The 25,596-nt window shown below is 43.7% G+C and overlaps 1 protein-coding gene across 3 annotated transcripts; it reads left to right on the top strand.

Annotated features, from left to right (window-relative positions):
- The first annotated feature begins 486 nt into the window (after window positions 1-486).
- On the top strand, window positions 487-24,890 carry Gpr173 (G protein-coupled receptor 173). Of its 3 annotated transcripts, none has more exons than XM_008849705.3 (3): window positions 487-922; window positions 1,285-1,494; window positions 20,685-24,890. In XM_008849705.3, the coding sequence occupies exon 3, from the start codon at window positions 20,782-20,784 to the stop codon at window positions 21,901-21,903; it is 1,122 nt and encodes a 373-aa protein (XP_008847927.1). In that variant the 5' UTR covers window positions 487-922; window positions 1,285-1,494; window positions 20,685-20,781; the 3' UTR covers window positions 21,904-24,890. The 3 variants fall into 3 exon arrangements, with proteins under 3 accessions (XP_008847927.1, XP_008847926.1, XP_008847928.1); XM_008849704.3 differs by having other exon boundaries at window positions 1,228-1,494; XM_008849706.3 differs by having other exon boundaries at window positions 497-625.
- Window positions 24,891-25,596: the final 706 nt, after the last annotated feature.

The raw sequence follows: 25,596 nt of genomic DNA, 5'->3' as shown, positions 1-25,596 counted from the left end.
GCTCAGAGTTCAGCGTCTCTGCTCGTGCTCCAACCCTACCTAAGTCTGCTTCCAGACCCTGCCCATAAAACCCCACTCTAAATCTATCCTATCTTCAAGCTTTAAGCATCTTTCCCATCCCAAAGCTTTGGGGAAACTTCAACCAAACCTTTGTCCAAAACTAGACCTCAGACCTCTCTAAGCCCCGCCCCCTCTCCACTAGTAGCCTAAGCAAGTTGATTTCTCAGCAGTTTCTAAGCTACTTCTCCCCACCTCCACGCAGGTCTCTCTCTCATGTAAGAGAGGTATGAGGCTGGTTTTGCCAGCCACCTATTGTTCTAGCAGAACAGCCACCACACCAGCATCCCCATTCAGCCAGCCAGCCAGCCAACCGACAGCTCCGGGCCTCGCCAGCCCCCTCCCCCCAACTCAGCCGCCCCGCCCCAGGGAGGACCTTGCTGGCGGCTGGGAGTCTCCGGGCCAGCTCAGCCTCCCTCCTACCCTCCCTCTCACTCCCGGCTTTCCTCCCTCCTCCACCCGTCCCTCGGGCAGGGACTGTGCAAATCGAGGAGAAGGGGGGACGGACATGCTACATAAGGACCCGCTAAGGGGCCCGGACTCCTCACTGAGACCCTATCCAAGCTAGGTATTCCCAACGTCTTGGAACCTGGATTTGTGTGAACTGGGGTGATTCCCAGGCCAGGAAGGTCCTTCCGGCAGTTCCGGGGTACCTTTGTCTAGCATCAGGACCCCCCCCCTTGGATGCTCTGAGCCACCCTTCGCAACCCGGATCTAAAACCTGGGACACAGCTATCAGGCCAGCCTCTCTTCCCACCCCTCCCCCTCTTTCTGGCGTCCATCCCCTCCCCAACACCACCTCTGCTGCTGCCTCTGGCTGTGGACCTGCACCTCTTCGCCATCCTCGTCGGGCCTGGAGAGTAGGGTGAGCCTGGCTGAGAGTGCACCCCTAACCTGGGGCCCTCCCAGGCTATGGCCTGTGTGCACCCAGGGAGGAGCCCCGGACCCTGAGCATCTGCTAAAAGCTTGGCAGAGGCCCCGCGGGGACTGTGTCTTCTGAGGACAAAAGGCTGTGGGGGGGGGGGGGGGGGGGGGGGGGGGGAGAGACAGGAAGAAAGGCAGGCAGACTGGTAGCAGAGCCAGTACTGGCCCTCTCCCAGCTTGGCGGTGGCATGATGGGGGTGGGAATGTGTACTGGGGGAGGCACCTACCAGGACCTCCACCTGCCAGCTACTCGGGCACCCCAAGGCTGTGTGCTGCCCACCTGGTGTTCCCCAACATCTCCAGCCCTGCCAAGTGCACCCTTCTGGCGCCTGCTTCCCCTGATGGCAGCGATTTAGACCAACCCGGCTGTATCCACGGCAACAGAAGCAGGAGTATCACTGACTACCAGATAACTGAGGGTCCCACAATGTGGCCTGGGCTGAGATTTATCCTGGGTGAGACAGCATGAGCCCCCTTCCTGAATTCCAAGACAGCCCTGCTGAGAGAACCCAGGTAAGCAGTCAGCATCCTTCCACCAAGGAGCAGAGGGAGGAGGGGAGCTGGGATTTCTTTTCTGTATCCCCACATATTTCAGAGTCTCCATCACTGTCATGCTTCCTGTCTCTCTGTTAAGTCTCTGCTTCATCACAGGGACTATGAGAACACTCAAACCATGAGAATGCTTATTCTCTCCCATCTTCTTCAATCTCAAATGTCCCAAGAGAAAGGGAACTACCACCTGTTTCCCCCCGACACGGGGTCTTTTTTTGTCATTATGGTCACATTTGGACACAAGACCATTCTTTGTGTGCTAGCTGTGGAAGGGATGCCTGGGAGCCCAATGGGCCTTGTTCTCACAATGCCTACAGCTGCTTCCTTTCCTTTTTCCACCTTCCTCCAGTTTCTTTGGCCAGTTTGCAGGATTGTGTGTGTGTGTGTGTGTGTGTGTGTGTGTGTGTGTGTGTAAGAGAGAGCATGAGAGAGAGAAAGAGAGAGAGAGGTGAATACGATAAAGAAGCTGCTCCTAGCGCAGACCACCCCCCACTCTTTCTTTCCTTTATTCCTTTCTCAGTCTTTACCTACAGGTAACACACACTTTTGCTCACTCAACATGGAAGATGCATCCCAGCTAGGGGAGGAAGCTGCTGTAGGAATAAAGGAAGGTGAGGTAGGGGTGCAAGCACTTCAGGCCCTAGGCTTTGAGGGGGCATGAGCCAATACCCATGGCAACATGCAGGGGCCAAGAACAACATGGTGGTCCCCATAGTGTGGGCCCCAGCTTCTATCACATGGCTCTCTGTTTCTGTTTCAGGTGCCCATATTGTGTCTGGGACCTCCAGATCTATGACAGAGTAGCCAGAGGTCCATGTATCTGGAGGGGCAGCAAAACCTGGTATATGGAGCACATGGATTCAACCAGGGACATGGCCCCTAACTACTAGCTCACAACTTTAGTGGAAGCATGTCACTTATTGAACCTGTTTTCCTATTTGTCAAAGAGACTGGTAACCCTTTCTTCATGGGTGTGTGCAGGGATTAAATAAGTTGTTGCATGTGAATAATTAAAATTGTGCATAGAGGTGGCACTAAATGGTGTCAGCAAAGCTCAGAGTCAATACTGTTGCTGATTGCTTGTGATTAACGTTGCTATTGATTAGGGGAAGGATTAGTGCCTCTTCTTCAGGGTCTCAGCAGAGATCTGGGGAAGGCAGCAGGTGGGCAGATGGGGGAGACAAGTGGGGAGGAGATAAGAACATCTTTATGTTGTAACTTCTCATTTGTGAGGAATAATAGTTCTGGGCAGAGTCTCTCATCCCTACCCCACTCCAGGTTTCTTTCCCTGCACTTGCCCCTGGAGAAGTGTGTGTGTGTGTGTGTGTGTGTGTGTGTGTGTGTGTGTGTGTGTGTGTGTGTGTGTGTGTATGTCTGTGTGTCTGTGTGTGTGTGTCTGTATGCATGTGTGTGTGCATGTGTTATATATGCACACACAAAAAGAGAGAGGAGGAGAGAAAAGGAGGGGAGGGAGAGACTGTGAGCCAGCAAAGGCCTGGCTTGCATCCTACAGCTTTCCTGGTCCTGATGTGCCCTCCCCCTGTTGAAGGGAAAGTAGCAAGTTTGGCTTGTGGTCGGTGGTCAGCAGGACCAGGAGACAAAGCTGAAGCTTCTGAGATCTTATGGCTTTGGGTAGAGCTGGGGTGTGGCCCATGCAGCACCTAGAACTAGGGGAGTTTTCCCATCTAGACCCTGGGTGTGGAGATGTGGTGGAATACCAAGGAGCTTCTGGCCAATGGAGGAGCCAGAACAGAGGAGAGATTGAAGTCAGCTTTCCTCCATGGGGAGGGAAGGCTAGGACCTCTAGGCATGAGTATGCTTCTCTGAAGAAGCATTTGGTATGGAAGGGAGAAGATCTAGCCTGTTGCCCAGGGGCATCTGATTGTGATCATGACTATAGATATGCAACTGAAAGTATGTGACTACATGTACAGTCTATTTATGTATATGCATGTTTGATCATGGCACTGTATGTATGTAGAAGTATGTGTGCAAACAGGCCAGGTGGTGGCATGTGAGATTGTGTGGGGTCTGGGTAGATTTGTGTGTGTACTGAGGTGGGGTATTACTTTGCATGTCTGTCTGGGTGAGCAGATAGTCACAATTGATTCTGACCCAAATATTGGTATGTTTTTCTGAGCCTAGAAGCCTGTTGAATGTCTGGTTATGTGTGTGTGTGTGTGTGTAGTATCAATTTTTCTTTGAGTATACATGTCTGGTCATATATATGAATGTGTGCATTTCAGAGTGTCTAGGTATGCATGTCCAATTAAATGAATGCCTAGCTGTATCTGACTGTGTATATTCCCATGTTCCTACATGTGCCTATCAGTGTGGGGTCATCTGAATGATGTATGTGAGTATAAAGACATACACACACACATGTATGTCCATGCATGTAAGAGAGGATGTATGTGTGAACATGCTTATGTTTGCTGTGGGTGTTAGTGTGTCTCTCATATATTTGTGTGAATAGGCCTATGTGTGAACGTCTTTGTAAATTCTCTAGCGTTTTTCATTATGTCTGTGTGTGTGTGTTTGAGTGGCTATTGTCAGTAGATGAATCTGTGTGCCCATACCCATTCAGAGAAATGAGTGTAGATAGGCACACTAGGAAAAGGGGAGAATATATGAATGAAAAATATTTTATATATGCACATTGGACTACATATATGAATGTGGTTTGGGGAGGTGTATGGCACTGTGTCTTATATACACAAGGCAGATGGGTACATTTGTAAATGTGTCTGATGTAAGTGCATATCTGTTTATGGTATGCATGAGTAACCACATTTCATAATACTTGGGTGCAGGTGTCTCACTGTGTTTTATTTGAATTTTTGAGTTTGGTATGTATTTGAATACGCCTGTGAGTGATTGTGCCAATAGATGATAGATAGATAGATAGATAGATAGATAGATAGATAGATAGATAGATAGATAGATAAATAGATAGATAGACAGACTAGAGATATAGAGATATAGGCTAGTCTGTATGAATATCTGACCATGAGTGTGTTTGTGTGAACATATCTGTATATATTCTTGTGTGTTCAAGCACATTTAAATGTATATCTGTGCCAGGCATGGTGGTGCACACCTTTAAGCCCAGCACTTGGGAAGCAGATCCCTGTGAATTTGAGGCCAGCTTGGTCTACATAGCAAGTTCCAGGTTAGTTGGGGCTACAGGGAGACCCTGTCTCAAAAAGACCAAAAAATAAATAAAATAAAACAAATGTATGTCTGTGAATATACCTGTATGTGTGTCTGTCTGAATATTCAAAGGTGTGAAGTACCAGTTTCTACAGTTCTGATTGTTTGCATTTGTATGTTTGTGTTTATCTTTGTTTGGTCTGGAGCATATATTGTAGAACTATGTGTATATCTTGGTTCATGCCACTCTTGGCCTATAAGTGTTGTGTGTGCATTTATTTGAGGCTATCTTTGCATGTGTGTATCTGTGATAAGGAGCTCAATCTTCCTATGCAGATCAACAGGTATGTGTGCAAGAATACTTGAGTGTACTTCTATATGTGCATGTATTGGAGCACACCTTTGTGTCCAAGTCTGTCTGTGGGAATGTAGGTAAATGATTCCTTTTTCATTTATGTGACTTTTCATTATGGGTGTATGAATATGTATATATGTATATGTATATGTGTATAGCTGACTGTGATGGTTTGAGTGTTTTATGAGTATATGTTTCCATATCTAATTGTGTACATATAGGAGTGAATTAATGTATAAGTATATATATATATGAATGCACTTATCTGTACATGCCCAGTTGTACATACAGTCTATGTATTAAAATATCTGTATATGTATACATCATGTCATTTGTAAGCATTTGCATATCTGGATATTTATGGGTATGAGCACACCTACACTGATATGAGTGTATGTGAATATACTTATATGATTTTATCTGATGATGTGTGTATGCACATTTGGGAGTTCACTTCTGTGTCCATATTTCTTCACCATCTCTTTAGATGTCATACAGTGTCAGCCTCTCTGTAGATATGTAAAAGTATGCCAGTGTATGCACGTGTGTGTTTTTGAGTGAATATATTATCATTCATGAATATATCATGTGAATGTATAACATTCATATATGTTTATTTTAAAAGAAGTAAATGGATGTATTTGGCCAAGGACAGTGAGAGTGTGCCTGTGCGTGTAGATGAGTAAAGGGATTTGTGCCTATCTGATGGTATGAGGGAGACTTGGCCTTGACCTTGTGTAGATGGTCCTTATCACTAGGGGGTGGGGTGATAAGACTTTGAAACATAAAGATCTCCCTTCCCATCCCACCACTACCCTCAAAGCCATAGAACAGAATGGCATTATAATAGTGCCTAGGTTTGGTAAGGCGTTTTCACAGAGAACATCCAAATTATGCCATCTGGCAGAAATCTAGATGTGAATGACTATGTATGAGTTAAAGTATATGTTAGGAAAATGGGGATATGGTAGAGAGAGGAGGAGGAAGAGAGAAAGAAGAGAGGGAGAAAGGGGAGGGAGGAGAGGAGGGAGAGAGAACACGTGGAGATGTATGCTTAAGAGAGTGTATTTCTGGATAGGGTGTGCATGTGAGATAATCGTGTGTATTGGGGAGGGAAGGATTCTTTGAAACACAAAGACACACACACACCCATCCCACCCAAATATGTCCAGCTGTCACACAAACAATCTGCGTATACCTCTACACAAACCTACTACCCAAATACACCCATGCTTTCATCTCCTCCACACCATATGGCTGCACCCACACTCTACCTTCCCACACAAAAGTGCCTTAAACTCTTTCTTCACACACTCCATCCAGTTTACTTTAGTGAATGCAGTGGGGGTGTGAGTATGTGTATTGAGATGACACAGGTTTGTAAGATGTGGATGTGCCCCAATGCTATATGAGAGAAAGTGTGTGGGTACATTTGAGCTGTGTGTGAGACAATGTACGGGTGCATTTGGAAGGAAGTGGGTTTGAATGTGGGCATATTTGGATGGTAAGCAGGTCACAGCATGGGTTTGTTTAGGTAGCAAAGTGTGTATATGTGAGTGGTGTGCTATAGGAGCTTTGGTTGTATATCTGGATAGAATGCGTGTAAGAGACAGAGGCAAAGAGATAGATAACATGAGAAAGTATGAGTGTACATCTGGACAAGATCTGTGTTTGAATGTGCGTTCTCTGGATTATGGATAGGTAGATATCTGAGTGGTGTGTGTGTGTGTGTGTGTGTGTGTGTGTGTGTATGTGTCTGTGTGTATATATTTGTCTTGAGAACTTGTATGCATATCTAGATGAGGTGTTTTTAAATGCAGTGCTTTTGGAAGGAAGATGTGTGTGTCATTATGAGTCTGTCTTGATACCATGTACTTGAGAAAGATTTTAGGTGCACCTGAGACAGGTCTGAGGACTCTGAGTTGGGGGGTACATTTGAATGTACTGAATACTGTATGTACGAGTGTGGATATGCTGAGTTGCAAATTGTGTAAGTGTGACTTTAAGTGGATGATGTGACTGTGAGTGTAAGCATATTTTATATATATATATGAGAGTGGTTGTATTTAAATGAGATGTGTGTAAAAGAATGTGGGTGTATTGGTGTTGGGTAAATGTGTGAAAGTGTGTATATCTGAGGAGTGTGTGTGAGAAAGAGAATGATTGTACATATATCTGGGGATGGTGTTTTTGAGAATGTGGGTATATCAAACTAGGATTTGTGCAGTTCTTTGGATGGATCGGAGGGGGGAGAGAGAATACAGGTGGAGTGTGTGAGACAGAAAATGTATGGTTTGTGAGATGTGAGTAAATCTAGCAAGTATGCATATGGACATATCTGGATGTTGTGTAGGTGATTTATCTAGATGTTTTGTGTGTTATGGGTAGAGTTTGTGATTTCAGCTACATGTGGGAATATGTATATATCTATACTGAAATGTCTTTGATGTGAACTTGTCCATGTTTGTCCATGTGCATAACTAGGTATGAATGACCATTTGTACCTGATTGTGTTAGTAAATGGGAACTGGTTTGTGTGTGCACATGCTTGCACTAGGGTAGTGTGTGTGTGTGTGTGTGTATGATTTATGCTTCAGATAAATGTATTTCCACATGTGAGTAAATTGGATCTTCAAGGTCTCTAGAGACAGCCTTTGGATTTACTGTTTATTAGCTGTGTGACTTCAGTCAAATCTCTTAACCTCAACAAGAAAATCACTTAACCTCAACAAGACTTCTATTGTCTTTGTCTGTAAGGTGAGGGAAATGAAACTACCTATCTTGTAGTGTGACTAGTGTGAAGATAGGATGACTTAATACATAAAAAGTGCTTGGAACAGTGCCTAGCACATAATGAGCCCTCTTGTGAGGAGTTACCTATTAAAGGTAACAGCAGTCTATATCACCTGTATGTACCTGTTATAATTATTACCTGTCCAGATGGCTAACAATGTGCATTCATCTGTAAGTGCAAAGGGGGTTTTCATGGGCAGGTTTGCCCCATTGTATGTGCCCAAGTGTATGTGCAAGAAAATTAGCTTATCATTTTATGTAAGAGTACTGTTGTACATGAAAGTAAGTTTATACTTTATGTTTCAGTGTTCATATAGAAACACAGGTGTGCAATAAAGCAAGTATGTGTCTAAGGATGAGTAGAGGGGGTTGAGCCCTTTGTGTATATTTTCTAGTATACATTCCTCTGGGTATGTGAGTGCACACACCGATATTTATGGTAGTGTAGTGTCTGTGAGTACAGGTGTTCCCTACATTGCTGGTACATCTACATATGTGGACATGTGTCCGTCTGTGTACATACATGCCAGTGTATTTTTTTTCTGACTTATTGAGACAGGGTCTCCTTGTAGCCCCAGCTGGCTGGGAACTCGCTATGTAAACCAGGCTGGCCTCGAACTCACAGAGATCTGCCTGCCTCTGCCTCTGCCTCTGCTGGCAATGCCAGTGTTCTTTTTATCTGACAATGTAAATAGGTTTGTAGCTGCCAGTATGAACATGTGTGCAAGTGTGTCTCTGTTCTGTCTGTAAAATTCAGATGGTTGGTATTCTGGTTCATATGTGATGATGTAGGTGGAAGCATTTGTGTGTAAAGGGTTTCTGTTTATATGACCATGTATTAGAATGTATGTATCTGTGTTGTTCAGGGAGTGTAGACTGTGTAGGTGTGAATGGATACTTGCATCTGAAGATATGTGTCTTTGTTTATAAGCCTCAGTGACTATGTAGATTTTGGATGCATGAGTTTGTATTGGTGTACCTGCTTGATGGCCTCTGTGTGTAGTTGTGAGCCTGAGTAATGTGCCTATGAGCATGTCTATACTACACATAAATGTCTTTGTAGCAGAGATTTGTGAGAGTGTCTTTGTATAAAGTGGTAGGTTTGGGGCTGGTGAGGTGGCTCAGTGTATGAAGGCGACTGCAGCCAAGCCTGATGACCTGAGTTCAATCCCTGACATCCACGTGGTGGAAGGAAAGTACAAACTCCTACAAGTTTTCCTCTGACACTTTCCTATGACACGTGTGCATAGCATGCATATGTAAACAAACAAACAAATAAATAATAAATAAATAAATAGGACTAAAATTTTTTTGGTCTTTTTGAGGCAGGGTCTCCTTGTAGCCCCAGCTGGCCTAGAACTCATTATGTAGATCAGGCTAGCCTTGAACTCACAGAGATCCCCCTGCCTCTGCCTCCCGAGTGCTGGGACTAAAGACACACGCCACCATGCCCAGCTGGACTAAATTTTTTTTTAATTCCAAAGAGAGGCATTTTTAACACATTTTTCCAGAAATAACTTGAAGCAGGTACATAAAAATGTATATACAATGAAGTTTTAAGGGGGGAAAATAGGAATAAGAAATCAAAGACTAAAGGATTTGCTAACATCATGGGGTCAACTTTGGCGGAATAATGAAGGTTTCTGTTCTTTTTATTGGGCTTGCTAACAGAGCATAGAGTGAGGGTTTATTTACAGAAAAATGGGAGCCCCCTCATTTATGGTTGCACTGGAAAGTCCACACTCAAATATAGATCCTGTGACTTCAAAACAATTGCACAAAATGACTAGAGAGGTGCCTCATGGCATTCTTGGCTTATATATCCTTAGCCCCTCCCTCACATGCAGCTAAGGTTGATTGGGTGGGAGGAGTAATGGACTAAAAATTTTTAAGTAAAATAATCTTTTAGATTATCTAGGTCTCAACATCTTAGTGTGAGACAGGGAGGCCCTGGATCTGCACAACACGAACAAGACTTGACCTATGTCTGAATGTAAAGTCTTATGTCTGTGCAAGCAGAGGAGAGAGAGAGAGAGAGAGAGAGAGAGAGAGAGAGAGAACTTGATTATACTTAGCTGATTTAAGTCTGAACGAGTGCAGATTTGAATGTCCACATATGTATGTGCCCATATACATATATTTATCTGTGTGCTGTGTGTGCACTGTGACTAGGTGTGAATGTTTTAAGGCATTCACAACTTCAGCACCCAGAGAAAGTAAAATCTTTGCATGGTACACTAGAGTAAACTGAAAACAATTTAGAAATCCAAGAGCTTGGTGGAAAGGAATTCCTCAGCACTCAGGAGGCAGAGGCAGGCAGATCTCTGTGGGATGGAGACCAGCTGGGGCTACAGGAATGCCCTGCCTCAAAAAAAAGAAATTCTTTATGTTTTCTCCATATTTTGCAATTGTAAGAAAAAAACTTCAAACTTTTAGGGACGTTGTTAAATATTGAATTATATGCAGCTTTCAAATAAAATCTTTCTGTAGACGTTTTTATGGCACAAACAGACTTCAAACTTGCTTCTGCCTCCCAAGTGTTAGGATTGCAGGTGTGCATAACCACTCCCAGTTCAGAACATAAATTGTTAATTCAGTGATGGAAATTTGTAGTTGTCAACATCTGCTATCACTCCTTTTAAGCCTTTGGTCATGACTGCCATACTTTATTTTATTGTCATTTCATTCATTTTTTATAATTTTAATCTGGATTTGGTAAATTTGTTGGTGTCACATCAAGTAATTGTACTTTCTGGTGGAAAAACAAACAAAACAAATGAAGAAAGTAACCACTAGCTAGTAGTTTTGACACATTTAACTTCCATCATGGCCACTTTCTGGTCTTGGAAGCCATTTGTACAGTAAGCCCACTGCATGGATGTGGTCAGGCACATTTTGTCCTAATTACTCCATAATCCATGTGAATGTTGAAGCATGGCTGTATGACTCTGCAGGATGGGAATGTAGCTCAGTTGGCATAGTGCTTGCCTAGCATACACAGAGTCCTGGGTTCAAACCCCTGCACCCCAGAGACCAGGCGTGGTGAAGTACTCCTGTAATCCCAGCACTGAGGAAGTAGAGACAAGAAGATCAGGAGTCTAGGTCATCCTCAGTTACATAGACAGTTCGAGGCCAGCCTGGAATACATCAGGCCCTGCCACACCAAAAAAAAATGGGGGAAAAAGATAGCTATTAAGTTTTTAATGTAATTCTGTTCTCATATCTTCAAAGAACCATTTGTTGAAATCAGTAAGTATCAAATCTGCAAAGTGAGAGCCATTCACAAATACTTTCATGTTCTTTTTAGCACATAATACTTTCAAAAATGTTTGGAACATTTCTTTACATTTATCTGTTTATTTGGCAGGGGCTGGGTGGTATACACATGCCACTGAGTGCATGTGGAAAGTCAGAGGACAACTTGTGGGAGACAGTTCCCTCCTTCCACCATGTGGGTTCCAGGGATTGAACTCAGGGTGTCAGCCTTGGCGGTAAGCGCCTTTACCTACTGAGCCATCTCACGGGCCCCTCAAAATAATTTTTTAATTTCTACACATTTAGATTTAAAACATTAATTTTAAAGGTGTATGATCCCAATTCTTCACAGAAAACTAAAAGATAGGTGGGAACAGTCTTAGACTTAGTCAAATCCAACCTAGCATCATTTATTGAAGAAATCAGACTTATAGCCAAAGTTTACATTAAATCTTTTTTAAAGATTCAGTTATTTTATTTTATGTATTGGTGTTCTGCCTGCATTGCAAGTTAATTGCACCACATGCATACCTGGTGCCCAAGGAGGCCTGAAGAGGGTGCTGGATCCTCTGGGACTGGAGTTGCAGTTATGAATTGCCATATAGGTGCTGGGAACTGAACCCAGGTCCTCTGTGAGAGCAGCAAGTGCTCTTACTGAGCCATCTCTCCATCCCCTTACAAGTGAATCTTGATATTATTATAATAAACATGTCATCACAATGGCAGCATCAATCTATTGACTAAAGCATTTTCCACAATACTTCAAAATATTCATAGATCGATTCGCATATATGAACTTCAGTTCATTTTGGTACTGATTACATTTCTCTTAAAGGTCTCTGACTAGTACTATAGACTACGCATAGACAGCATCCATAGATACATCAGTATATAGTGAAACTCCTTTCAGTTCAACAGTATCTTAGATTAGTACCATCTCAAATGACTTCTGACTTGTTATCAGTGTATCGCCTACTAGCAATAACTGAAACTGTCTCCTTGCCTATTCCCTTTACCTCATCCATCCCAAACACACTGTGGACAATTTCCTTGCAGAATGCTAACCTCTAAGATTTTACAGAGCTTTGCTCATTAATCAATCTTTCAACCCTGCCACTAGCTGGGTTCTGTATAAGAATGTTCTAAACATCTCATAAAAGATCTTGGCCTCTTAATTTGTACTTTCAAATGCTTTTGTAAAGATCTAAATCTTAGCCAGGTTTGGTGTCACATGCCTGTAATCCCAGTACCCAGGAGGCACTCAGGACTACATAGTTAATATAGTAAGTACCAGGCCACCCTTGACTATATAGACCTTGTCTAAAAAAAAAGTCCCCCAAGTACAAATCAACATCCTTCTCTCTCCTTCTCTCTCTGTCCCTCGCCTCTTCCCCACCCCCCAGGCCTCCTGCATGGTAAACCAGCACTCTACCTTTGAGTTGCATTCCCCAGCCCTTATATCTTTCTGTTGAGGGGAACAGCAAACCTTTGGGGCTTTTGAAAACCAAATTTCACTGCATTTTAAAGAAAGAAACACCAAAACAAAGTCAATTCAAATAAACTATTATAAAGTTTCATGAATTTACTGGCAAATATTTTTTACCTAAAAATAAAAGTTAATAGTCATGAAATACCACTGAGAATCAGATTTGGCTAATTTTCAATAGGTGCCAATAACAAGTAAATCAATAAATAAACTAAGAAATACAAAAAAAAAACCATCGTTATGATGTTTTCAAAGAAGCCGTCATCTTTTCAAAATGGATGATGAAGTGTTTGTGGATGAAATGGTGTAAGAGACATGCTTTACAACACTGAGGAGTGAGAGAAGTGGATGAGGGGCAGGTTACAGGCAGCAGAAGCCTAGGTTCCAAGTTCATAATTGGTGTACCTGGGCAGCAAATACTTTGAGGTGCATTAATGTGCTCCCTCTTGCATTTTTATGCTTGTAATGTCTATAATAAAAACTCCCCTTTATGAAGAAGTAACAATCAAGAACAGTAACTAAATAATTATATACTCTTCAGGAACACGTAATATAATACATAACAAAAAATCTGAAATGTTCCACAATCTGAATTTTTAGTGCTAACATGATGCTACAAGTGGTAAATTTCACACCTAATCTCTTGTGACAGATCACAGTCAAAATTTAGGCACACAGCCAGGCATGGTGGCACACACCTTTAATCCCAGCACTCAAGAGGCAGAGGCTGGTAAATCTTTGTGAGATCTGAGGCCAGCCTGATGTACACAGTGAGTTCCAGGCCAGCTGGGGCTACAGGAACACCCTGTCTCAAAAAAAAAAATTTAGGCACACTAAAAATACTGTGTAAAATTACCTTCAGGCTATGTGTCTAAGGTGTAGAGAAAAAGCTAATGAATTTCTTGTTTAGATTTGGGTCTCATCCCCAAGATATCTCATTACCTATGCAAATATTCCAAAATCTGAAAAGTCTGGTATCTGATGCACTTCTATTTGAAAGCATTTCAGATAAGAGATACTCAGTCTATACGTAATCCATAAAATAGCCATAATCATACAACTCTCCACCCTTTCCCCCCTTCCTCCTCATGGCCTATGCATGCTAGGCACATACACTACCACTGAACCACATGCCAGCCACCAACCTATTTATTTATTTGTTTATTTATTTATTTATTTATTTAGTCTTTTTGAGACAGGGTCTCCCTGTAGCCATAGCTAGCCTGGAACTCACTATGTAAACCAGGCTAGCATTGAACTCACAGAGATCCACCTGCCTCTGCCTCCTGAGTGCTAGGACTAAAGGCTGCACCACCACATTTGGCTCAACCTTTTTATTTTTGTGAGGCGAAAAGGTGTGGAAAAGTAAGAACAAGATGAATTTTTTTTAAAAAACCACCATAAATGTAGGAATAAACCTCACTGGTGATTTACAAGTTCAAATTACTAATCAGGCTATCTGGGATGTTTCAATAAGAAACAATCAAGCACAGTGTACCTCTTCCCACAGCGTCCTGAATCTGTTCTTAGTCCAGCCTCCTGCTATGGCAAGAACTCACCAGCTGGTCAGCTCTACTCATGTTTACATACATCTGCAGGGGTTAGCTGATTTGTGCACATGAGCATATTTATCACTGGAAATATACTTGTAGGACATGTATATCAATAAATGTGTGTGAGAGCAAATCAGTATGTTTACACATACATATTTGTCTATGTGCAAGCGTCTATCTACATGGGCGTAGCTGCACATGTGATTTTTTATGTGTTTGATTGCACTTGCATATTTGATAAAGTATGTGAAAGAGTATGAACCTCTGTTCTTTTGTGCGTGTTAGAGCTTCTGTACACTGATGAGAGTTTATACATGAATGGGGGAGTCTGTATATGTACCAGCATGTACATATCTGTGTTGGTGAGTGTACCTAATTTATGCAAGAGGATTTAAGTTGGTTTCTTTGTGGTAGAATGTGTGCATATGTGTGAGCAGTTTTTTACTTGCTTGTTTTTCAGTCTGTGAAAGTATATCTGTAGGTATGGGGTGGTGGAAATCTGTGTATACATACGTGGGGAGCAGGTTTCAAGTGTTTGAATTTGATAATATAAGTGACTTTTAATCTGAATGTTAGTGTTTGTGTATATGTCAATGCAGATACACTTGTGAGGTTTGAATATGTGGGAGATTTGAGTAATCAGATATTATAGCTTGGTAGGTATACATGACAGTAAGTTTGCTTGTGTGTATCTACTGGTCAGGGCTTGATCATTCGTGTGTGTGTGTGTGTGTGTGTGTGTGTGTGTGTGTGTGTTAGGAAAGCTCTAAGTGGGGGTTCTGGGCCATTTCATATGTGTGTGAAAGTGTGCCACTGTATCTCTTAATGACCAATTCTCAGCCCTCACTTAATGTGCTCTTTTATGTAACACATTTGTTACATAAAAATTGTCCTTTACTATCTGTAAATGGAGTTTGTAGATAATATAATATCTCTGCACATGTAATCTCAAAAGAAAATCCATACAGCACTTTATACAATATCCATATTGTATTAACTATAATACAAATAAGAAATAAAGAGAAATGATTTATAAGAAAATAATTTTATTTGGGTATGCAAATGCTTGGGCATGGCACTCTCCAGGAGATTCAAGAACATAATTAGAGGCTGGTAAGACCTTATAATAAATAAATGTAGATTTAGACTCACCCAAAGTACAGGAAAATGACAGGCAGAGACTTCAGATTGAGATTTTACAAAACAATGAAGTGCGCTGCAAAAACAGTCTCCTCTTGACTCACATGCCAACCACATTCCTGGGTAATCTCAAAACCAGGAGAAAAAAAATCCCGTTTATCTATGTAATTAATAAGAGATTCTAGGCTCAGCTAATTATAAGCTCAAAGTCCCAGGAGTTGCATGATATGTGTTGATAATATCAGAATGCCCTACATATCACTAGATCAGCCCTCTCTTCTCTCCTTCCTTCCTTCCTTCCTTCTTCTTCTTCTTCTTCTTCTTCTTCTTCTTCTTCTTCTTCTTCTTTCTTTCTTTCTTTCTTTCTTCCTCCTACCCTTATAAAGGACAAAACACTGGGTACCCTTGTGAAGAGGCGGAGTCACCACTTGCCTGTGTGTGTGTGTGTGTGTGTGTGTGTGTGTGTGTGTGTGTGCATATGTGTGTGTGAGAGAGAGGGCGCGCGCGTACGTGCGCTGTGGGACCTGGTTATTGTCCATGGGTCTCCAAATTGGTAGGCTGTGTTTGTGGAAGTCTGTGAGTGTGTAGGTCTGCACAAGGGTGCCCAGGCACAAAGAGGTATGATCTGTGGGTGCACACCCATCCTTAGCCTCAAGGGGCCTCAGCCTTGGCTGCCAGACTGTGCTTAGAAGCACCTGCCCTCACTTACACAATCTCTCCAGCTAACCCACCAACATCAGGGCTTTGTTTGCTTGCTGTATTGTTGATTTTTGTGAGGGTTAAAGAGAGGAGATTTTTGATTTTAGGGGTTTTTTTGTTTTGTTTTTTGGGGGGGTATTTTTGAGACAGGGTCTCCCTGTAGCCCCAGCTTTCCTGGAACTCACTATATAGACCAGGCTGGCCTTGAACTCACTGAGATCCACCTGCCTCTGCCTCCCAAGTGCTGGGACTACAGGCGTGCACCACCACGCCCGGCTGATTTTAGTTTTAACATTTGTTTTCACTGAGACTCTACAGTATTTACTTTCTCCAGTCTGAGTATGTCTCCCTCTCTATCTCCATTTTTATTTCTGTTGCTCTGTCTTGTCTCTACCTATGTCTCTATCCAATTCCTCTGCTTTTTACTGCTCTCCCCCTCTCTCCCCAATCTTCTAGATCAGGGTTTCTTAAACTTTTTTTACTTTATGACCCCTCTTCACCTGGGAATTTTTTTATGGAACCCCAAGTATATAGGTATATAAAATAGGCATACAAATTAAACATTTACTGTTAATAAACAAATTTATCTCATATACAAATAATTTTATCAGTTATTAAAGACAAAAATCATATTTTCTGGGGCTGGAGAGGTGGCTGAGTGGTTAAAAGCACTGACTGCTCTTGCAGAGGACCTGGATTTGATTCCTAGCACCCACATGGCAGCTAACAACCATCTGTAACTCCAGTTCCAAGAGAGAGAATCCAACACACTCTTCTGACCTCCGCGGGCATTGCACGACACGGGTGCACTTACACACATGCAGGCAATATACTCATATGCATAAAATAAAAATAAAAAAAGCAAATTTTCATACTAATGAGATGAATAAATTCTTTACATAAAGGATTTAAATTTGGTTGAATATTTGATACTGCAGTGCATAAACATCTTCAAAGGTTTTAAGAGTTGACTGATATTTTTATTTTTATGACTCTCAATGCTGAGAACCCCACTTTACATAAAAATGAGGTATAAAGTGGCAGAAATATGATCAGGACCATTTCAAAAATTGTTGGAGGGGTGGGAGAGATGGCTCAGCAGTTAACAGCATGTATTGCTCACCTAAAGGACCTGAGTTCAATTCCCAGCACCCACATCAGGTGTCTCACAACATCTTTAACTACAGTCCCAGGGAATCCGATGCTGCTGGCCTCTATGGGAAATTACATTCATGTGCACATACACTCACACAGACACATGTACACATAATTTTAAATAATAAAAATAAATATTAAAAAGATAAATACCTTGTAAAAATTGTTGGAAATTCTGTTCTAATTCCTAAGCCAAAATTTTTTTTTCATGAAACTCAAGTCAGCAATTCAAACAGTAAATTTTAAACTCAAACATTCTAACACAGTACAATCTAAAGATATACAGTTTGATACTTACACGAGAGCAGGAAAGTATCAAGCATCTTTATTTTCTGTAATTAAACCATTATGTTTCTGTAGGAAAATAGCTTTGTATGTACAGTAAAAACACTGCAATTCATAATATATAATAATCTCCAGTCTGAGCTGAGGTGTTTCAGGCAGCATTTGTTGGCACTGCGTGGTGTGATGGCAGGGGCAATGGGAAGTGTGCTGTTGTGCTCAGAACCAAGGCCGCAGTGGAGTCGTATGTATGATGCACATGAGCAAGTGCTGCCAGAAACATATGGACTCCATTATAGATTTGATTTTGAATTAATTTAGGGAACATCACACACCCAGAAGTTTTGTCACATTTCTTACAACTCCTACATTCAGTTATGTGACTCCATAGGGAGTCGCAATCGCTTGTTTAAGAAACTATATTCTAGATCTTTCTTTACTGCTGTTCTCTTCTTTTTCTGTCTTTTCTCTTGCTTGCTTGTTGTTCCCCCGGTATCTGTCTCTTGTACTTACTCTTCTTCCCTTTTCCGTCTCCGTTTCTGTCTCTTCCTCTGTTATCTTTGTTTCTGCCTTTCCCTCTCCTGTGTCTCCATCTGTCTGTCATCTCCCTTCTTCCCTCCCTCTCTACCTCCCTCCCTTTCTCCCCCCACCCTCCCTCCCTCTCTTTGTCACTCTGTGTATCTGATTGCCTCTTACATTCAGTCTGTCTCTAACTCTATCCTTTTCCCTTGCCTCCTTTCAAGGCTAAGGAGTATGAGCGTGCGCACATTTACACATACACATCCGAGGGCTGCTCCATAGTTCCAGGTGCCGTAGGAGGCATCAGGCCTTGAGGGACTGAAAGAGACTTTACTATTCTCGTTTCCTCCCAAGCCCCTGTCCTAGCACCCTCTTCTTGTCAGTAAGCCACTACCTCTGAGATTTATTGGTACCGTCAAAAAAAAAAAAATCCTTCTTTTAGGTGACAGACTAGGTTGAATTGAATTGGAAAATGATGCAAAGGGAATGCCTTTACTGGGAGTGAGTTGGCCGACCTTCCCTAATCTATCCCCTAGGCAATCCTCAGCCCCAATAGCAATCGTGAGCTTCTCCAAGTTCCAGCTCCATGTGGCCTAGTCCAGTTCCCATCCCTCTGGGAAATGTCCTATCACCTTGTCACATCCCCACACCCCCTGCTTGCACATAGCACTCTCCTACTTGTTAGGCTGCTCTCTCAGGAAATCCTGTGTGAATACCTCCAGGGAGCCCTCTGTACCCACCAGTTCATTTAGTTCCTCAACCAATTACCTTGGCATCTTTTCACCAAGAGCCTACCATGTGCATTTTTCTGCCCTTTTAGAGGGGTGTGAATCCATAGACCCTGCCTTTATGGAGCCTCTGTTCTAATAGAATGTGACAGGCAATAATCTAATTTTTAAAAGGAAATGATATTGTTACAAGAGATATTCTAAGAAGAGGGAAAGGGACATGGGGACCTCTCACCTCAATTATTTCAGAAGCCTCGTCAGTAATTTCCCCATATCTACCTTTTGTGATACACGCTCTGTTCTCACAGCAATGAATGTGATTTATTCAACTCTGAGCCTGAATCAGATCTTGCTCTGTTCAAAAGCATCCCAGCTTATTCTGTGTCAAAGTCCTCAACATGGCCCCTATGATCTTTACTTGCCACATTTCTGACTTCACCTCCTACCACTTGCCCCTTGCTCGATATTACACTCATCACCACTTCTTTGCTCTTCCTCAAATGTGCCAGGACTAGCTCCACCTCAGAGCTTTTCTGTTCTTTCTGCCTAGAATTCTCTTTCCCTGAGTAGCCACAGGATTCACCTCCTCACCTGTTTGCTTAGATGACTCCCTCTGTGGTCTTCCCTGTCCACCTCATCAAAAACATCTCCCTCACCTCTAGCACTTTTGATCCTCCTCCCTCCTTTATGATTATTTTTTAGGACACTGTCGTTATCTGATGATACACTAACTTCACCTGTGTCTCTTCTTATTCCCTGGAATGTCAAATTCCACAGGAGTAAGAGTCTTTATCTGTCTGGTTCCCAGCTATATCCCTCAGTGACCAAGACAATGCATAATACAAAGTAGGTGTTCAACAAATACTTTTCAGTGAACCAACACAACAAGCATACCTACATTTTTATATTCAGTCATAATCTCCACTTCACCCAAAATAAAAGCCAAAGGCCACATCATCATCCACAGCCCTACAAAATTTGGTCCTCCGCCATGACTTCACCTCCTACCACTGCCTCCCTCAACTGCACCATTTTAGCAACACTAGCTTTGTCACTGCTCCTAGAGCATGCTTGCACACTCCTGGCCATGAGTAAAGAAATCTTTTGAGGAGCATAGTGCTGTAGGCCTGCAATCACAGCACATGAGAAGCCAAGGCAGGAAGATTCCAAGTTCAAGGCTTGCCTGGGTTATGGAACAAGTTTGTGACTAGCCTTGGCAACTTAACAAGCCCCTGTTGCAAAATTAAAAATTTAGGTAAATAAAAAATGCATATATAGCTCACTGGTAGTGCTCTTGCCTACCATGCCTGAGGCCCCAAATTGAATCCCCAGTATTGCAGAAAAGAGAAGACAAAGAGAAGAAGGAAAGGAGTGAGGGGTAGAGGGAGGGAGGAAAAGGGAGAGAAAGACAAAGAAATCTAATGAGTGACTGCCAGTATTTTTTAAACAAAACATGAAATAAAATAGAAATGAATGAGTTATATTACACTTAGGTTCAGTACTGTTTTGTAGTAAGTGTACGTGTACGTGTGTGTGTGTGTGTGTGTGTGTGTGTGTGTGTACTGTCTTGTGGGTGGCAGAAACATGCTTGAACACAACCTTAGGGCTTTGTAAAGTGGAATAAGGGCTGCAGCATCATCTTCAACCCTGCAGCCCCACCAGTGGAGGAAGAAACGAGTAACTAAGACATCAGGAAACATCAAACACCTACCTATATACCTAGGAAGGAGGGATACAAGCAGGAAGAGCTGGGGAATCAGTGGGAAGGACTCGTAGACCCGCTAACCCTACCCTTTCTGTTTCTTTCTCACTTTTTCCATCTGTTTCTTTTCCCTCCCCGCTCCCACCCTCTTCCTTCTCCCTCTCCCTGTTCTCATCTCTTCCATTTCTCTGTGGTTTTTCTATCCATTTATATTCCATTTTAAATCTCTCATTACTTACCACTCTGTCACTGTGCATTTTTCTCTGTCTGTCTCCTACCCTCATCTCTCCGCCTCTGTGTCTGTATCTCTCTCCATTATCCCCATTTACAGGTGTAGCCCAGCAGGACAACTGATGGAGTCCTCCAGGGCCCATCAAATACTGGACTGGCTGACCCCCTAGGGTTGGGGGTAGCCCTTGCCCCTCAGTATGGCCAACACCACTGGACAGCCCGAGGAGGTGAGCGGCGCACTGTCCCTGCCATCAGCATCGGCTTATGTGAAGCTGGTGCTGCTGGGACTGATCATGTGTGTGAGCCTGGCAGGCAATGCCATCTTGTCCCTGCTGGTGCTCAAGGAGCGTGCCCTGCACAAGGCTCCTTACTACTTTCTGCTGGACCTGTGCCTAGCTGATGGCATACGTTCTGCTGTCTGCTTCCCCTTTGTACTGGCTTCTGTGCGCCATGGCTCCTCGTGGACCTTCAGTGCACTCAGCTGTAAGATTGTGGCCTTTATGGCTGTGCTCTTTTGCTTCCATGCGGCCTTCATGCTGTTCTGCATCAGCGTCACCCGCTACATGGCCATCGCCCACCACCGCTTCTATGCCAAGCGCATGACACTCTGGACATGCGCAGCTGTCATCTGCATGGCCTGGACATTGTCTGTGGCCATGGCCTTCCCACCAGTTTTTGACGTGGGCACCTACAAGTTTATCCGAGAGGAGGACCAGTGCATCTTTGAGCATCGCTACTTCAAAGCCAATGACACACTGGGCTTCATGCTTATGTTGGCCGTGCTCATGGCAGCCACACATGCCGTCTATGGCAAGCTGCTCCTCTTCGAGTATCGTCACCGCAAGATGAAGCCAGTGCAGATGGTGCCAGCCATCAGCCAAAACTGGACATTCCATGGTCCTGGGGCCACAGGCCAGGCTGCTGCCAACTGGATCGCCGGCTTTGGCCGTGGGCCCATGCCACCAACCCTGCTGGGTATCCGGCAGAATGGGCATGCAGCCAGTAGGCGGCTGCTGGGCATGGACGAGGTCAAGGGTGAAAAGCAGCTGGGCCGAATGTTCTACGCAATTACACTGCTCTTCCTGCTCCTCTGGTCACCCTACATCGTAGCCTGCTACTGGCGAGTGTTTGTGAAAGCCTGCGCTGTGCCCCACCGCTACCTGGCCACTGCTGTTTGGATGAGCTTCGCCCAGGCTGCCGTCAACCCGATCGTCTGCTTCCTGCTTAACAAGGACCTCAAGAAGTGCCTGAGGACTCATGCCCCCTGCTGGGGCACAGGGGATGCCCCAGCTCCCAGAGAACCCTACTGTGTCATGTGAAGCAAGCCAGTAGGTGACAGGCAGGGAAAAAGTTATGGCCACCATGGTGGGGCCAACAGCAAGGGAAGGGCAGGGCCTCAGACAGAAGCCTTCTTTTCTGAGCTTCAGCCCCAGACCCTCAAACCATCCATAATTGAGGCATTTTGCCAACACCTCCCTAGGGTGGGAAACTGGGTGAGGAACCGAGAAAGAGGCATTTCTAGTTTTGTGGGACCTGTCTCCACAGCCTCCTTCTCCACTTCTACAATCTCATATTCCCATTCTCTCCCTGGTTCCCTTTCCCTCACCGCTCTCCCATCTTTCTCAAGTGACCATTCAGTAAAACAAAACAAAACTAAAAATGCAGGGTTTTCTATAAATACTAAGAGCTGTGGAAACAGGCTTTCTTGCTTAAATGTCTCTCCTTCTGACATCGTCCAGAAGGGGGGAAATGTGTCCTGTAAAATAGATTTCCAGAGATCTTATTGCTCTCTGTGCTCCCATTCATTCTTCCCTTCCAAGTCCTTTAGCAAGTCTTGGATGTTTAGGAAAAATTGATCCACAGCTTCAGACAAGAGGGACCAAATGGGCTGTTGGGTTCCTGGGGAGCAAGAATGTTTAAATTGCTATATTGTGTGTAGTGTTGCTTTTGGCTAACCTTGATCCCAAGCCCAGTATCCTATCCATCCCTGCCATGTCCAGACCTCAGAAGTGCTTCTTGAAACTCTGTTTTAGAAGCCAAGAGCATAGGGAGAAGGGCTTCAGGATGGGCCAAGGCTAGGTGGGATGATGAGCTTCTCAACCAGCAGAGACCAAACTCAGCTATGTTCTCTCAAGCATCCTCCTGGATCCCCAGCTCCTGAACTCTCCTTCCTAGGGATATACATCCACTCCAGCCCTCGCTAGGGATGATATGGTGTATGCAGAAAGAGACAGCCCCCCATAGAAGTATAGGGAGGGAGTTGAACTCCCCAGAATCCCTGGACCCTTGAGCCCAGGGTCAGAGCTAAATTCAACCCCAGAATTGCCTCTTAGGTTTACACTACTCTTCTGAAAATAAAAATTAAAAAAAATTGGCCTGGGGGGTGGTAACTAATAGCGATACAAACTCCAAGGCACTGTGGACTTGTGTCCATTCCTGCCTGACCTCCTTTTGTCCCTTTCAAGCCTCACAGACCTCTAGCCCCTTCTTAGCTGCTCTTGGTCTTCTGAGCCCCAAACATCCTTCTTCCCAGGAGTTCTTCCTCTCCGCACCCTTACCTATACCCAAAGTGGAGCAGACTGTATCCAGGTTCTCCAGATGGAAGATCCCAAGCCTCCTTTTCATGGAGAGAGTCCACTCTAGGCTTACTTCGAGACCAGTTCTATGGACTGGTGAGCCAAGCTGTCACTCTTTACCTGAGCTTGCCTAGGCTCTCTGTCCCCCTCTTACTTCCTGCAGGGGCAGTTATTGATCTGTATTTATCCATCCCTTTTCCTTTCTTATAAGCTCCTGTCCTAAAATCCCTCTCTACCCCAAGATAACCCCTGAACAGAAGAAGCCTTGACTCAAAAGGAATGAGGGGAGCACTCTAGGTAGGAGACTTATCAATGAGCCTGGCTGTGGAGTGGCCCTGGAAAGGCAGATCAGAGTGACTGAAAGGCTGGGAGTGTGTGTAGGGAATGTGGGGCCATTTTCTCAGTGATGGTGATAGGGGTGCCTTTCTGATGGGTGGGGTGGAAAGACCAAGGGGGTGGGGGCAAATATAGTAGACTCAGGAGGGTTTTCCTCCATTTCTTTTTTCTAACTGCCTGGATTCATCATTGGATTTTGTAAAGGGAAAAACTGAAATGAACAATGTTATATTGGATTTTTTTCCTCCCTCTCTCTCTCTCTCCTCTTCTCTCTCTCTCTCTCTCTCTCTCTCTCTCTCTCTCTCTCTCTCTCTCTCTCTCCCCTCTCCCTCTCCTGTGTGTCGTCTTTGTGCCCTATCTGTATATGATTACATGTGGGGAGGTATGGTTGAGTGAGACAATGTGTGTCTGTGTGACTTTGTGTGGGTAGGAACCCCTGAGGAAAACTTGCCTGGTACATATATGTGAGCAGATGCCTGTATGTGGAGAAATAACCACACACACACACACACACACACACACACACACACACACGCACACACGAGGAGAGGAGACAAAACCTAGTATGTGCCTGCAGCAGGAAGTAGAGTGCTTGGGAGGTGGAACCTGAAAATTCTACATATGTATGTGTCAAGAAGGTCAACTCCCATTTCATAAGATTGTCCTCCCCTTGGCCCAGCTTCTGAGCACCAGGTGAGGAGGGAAAGATACTTGAGAACCTTATCTCCTCCCAAAGTCTGGAAATTCAGTCCCCTCCTCAAAACTCAAACATGGTATTTCTGAAATTGGACCACCATGGAAAATTGGAACTAGGAATTGGGAGTCAACCATGGGGGCCATGTGGTTAAGAAGTGGCCTCCTGTAACATAATAGCTTTTGAAGGAACTGCTCAGTCTGAGCTGGGAGTCCTTCTTAATGTATACATCTGGGACTTTGTTCAGCTTCGATTAAATTTAGGAGATATTTCATGGAGAAAAGGCCCAAATCTGGGGCACTCTCTGGGCACTCAATTAATTGACTTTATTTACTTACTCCTTCAGGTGCACAGAATTGAGCTGACCACATTCCTCAGTTCTTGGCACGCTATATCATCATTGGTCCATGCAAGGTTCTTTTATTATTTTGATTTGTCCCCTTCATCACCCATCCCTGATCCCATCCTTCCCCACCCCACATAGGCACCCACTCTTGTGTATTTAATGTATGTCCTTTCAAACCACCGTTCATGTGTTTATTTACTTAAGTGTATCTGTGGGAAATATGGTATTGGTGTATTTTAATTTACATAAACAGTATTGTACTATAAATCTTGTTCTGTTTCTTTTTTCACTCAACATTCTGTTTTTGAGAGATCCAGCCATGTTGCTATACATAGATCAAATTCATTCTAGTGGTCCATCTAAAACATATGTCACATTTTCCTATCCATTCCTCTGGTGATGGATCACTAGGTTCCCTCCCTCCACTACCACAGCAAGGCTGCAATGGGCAATTATCTCCTCTCTTTAGGGACGTCTAATTTAGAAGAAGTAAGGTCAGAGAGGGGCAGTGATTTGGTTAAAGTCCCAGTGGAAGTCACCTGTGAGATGAATTCTTGAACGAAAGCCGAAACTCCATCATGCCTCACCAAAGACCAGCCATGTCTGGTCATTAAAAAATAAAATCCTAGGATACGATTAATAACAGCATACACTTGGGAGGAGACATAATTAGTAGACAAAGAGATTTAGAAAGTTCTAGAAAAATGTAGACGAATTGAATCAATCATTTTTATGACGCAGAGGAAGCTACTTTTTGCGCCTGTGATTATTTCTAGAGCCGTTTTGCAGAGATTGAAAAAGCTTTGTCAAAACCTGACCCCTCAAACAAAGACCTTAGATGCCTTAATTACTAGCACCGTAAAGCAGCCTGCGAGTGGGGGGCTGCAGCGCCCACCCCGGGGCACAAGCCGGTGGTGGGGGTGCAGATTTAAGAACTGCGTAGTTGCTCAGAGAGCGGGGCGGGGGCGGGGAGAACAAGAGCGAAGCTCTCGGATTTCATTCGAGCACATCTTGTTCGGAGCTTGCGTGCCCTCCCACCCACCCTCTCTGGGTCTGGTTT

The sequence above is a fragment of the Nannospalax galili genome, unplaced genomic scaffold (assembly GCF_000622305.1).
Source record: "Nannospalax galili isolate Female #2095 unplaced genomic scaffold, S.galili_v1.0 scaffold225, whole genome shotgun sequence".
Classification (NCBI taxonomy): Eukaryota; Metazoa; Chordata; class Mammalia; order Rodentia; family Spalacidae; genus Nannospalax; species Nannospalax galili.
This window is presented reverse-complemented; position numbering and strand designations above follow the sequence as displayed.

Excerpts from the sequence above, each read along its gene's own strand:
- Gpr173 (XM_008849705.3), top strand. The coding sequence starts at position 20,782 with ATGGCCAACACCACTGGACAGCCCGAGGAGGTGAGCGGCGCACTGTCC.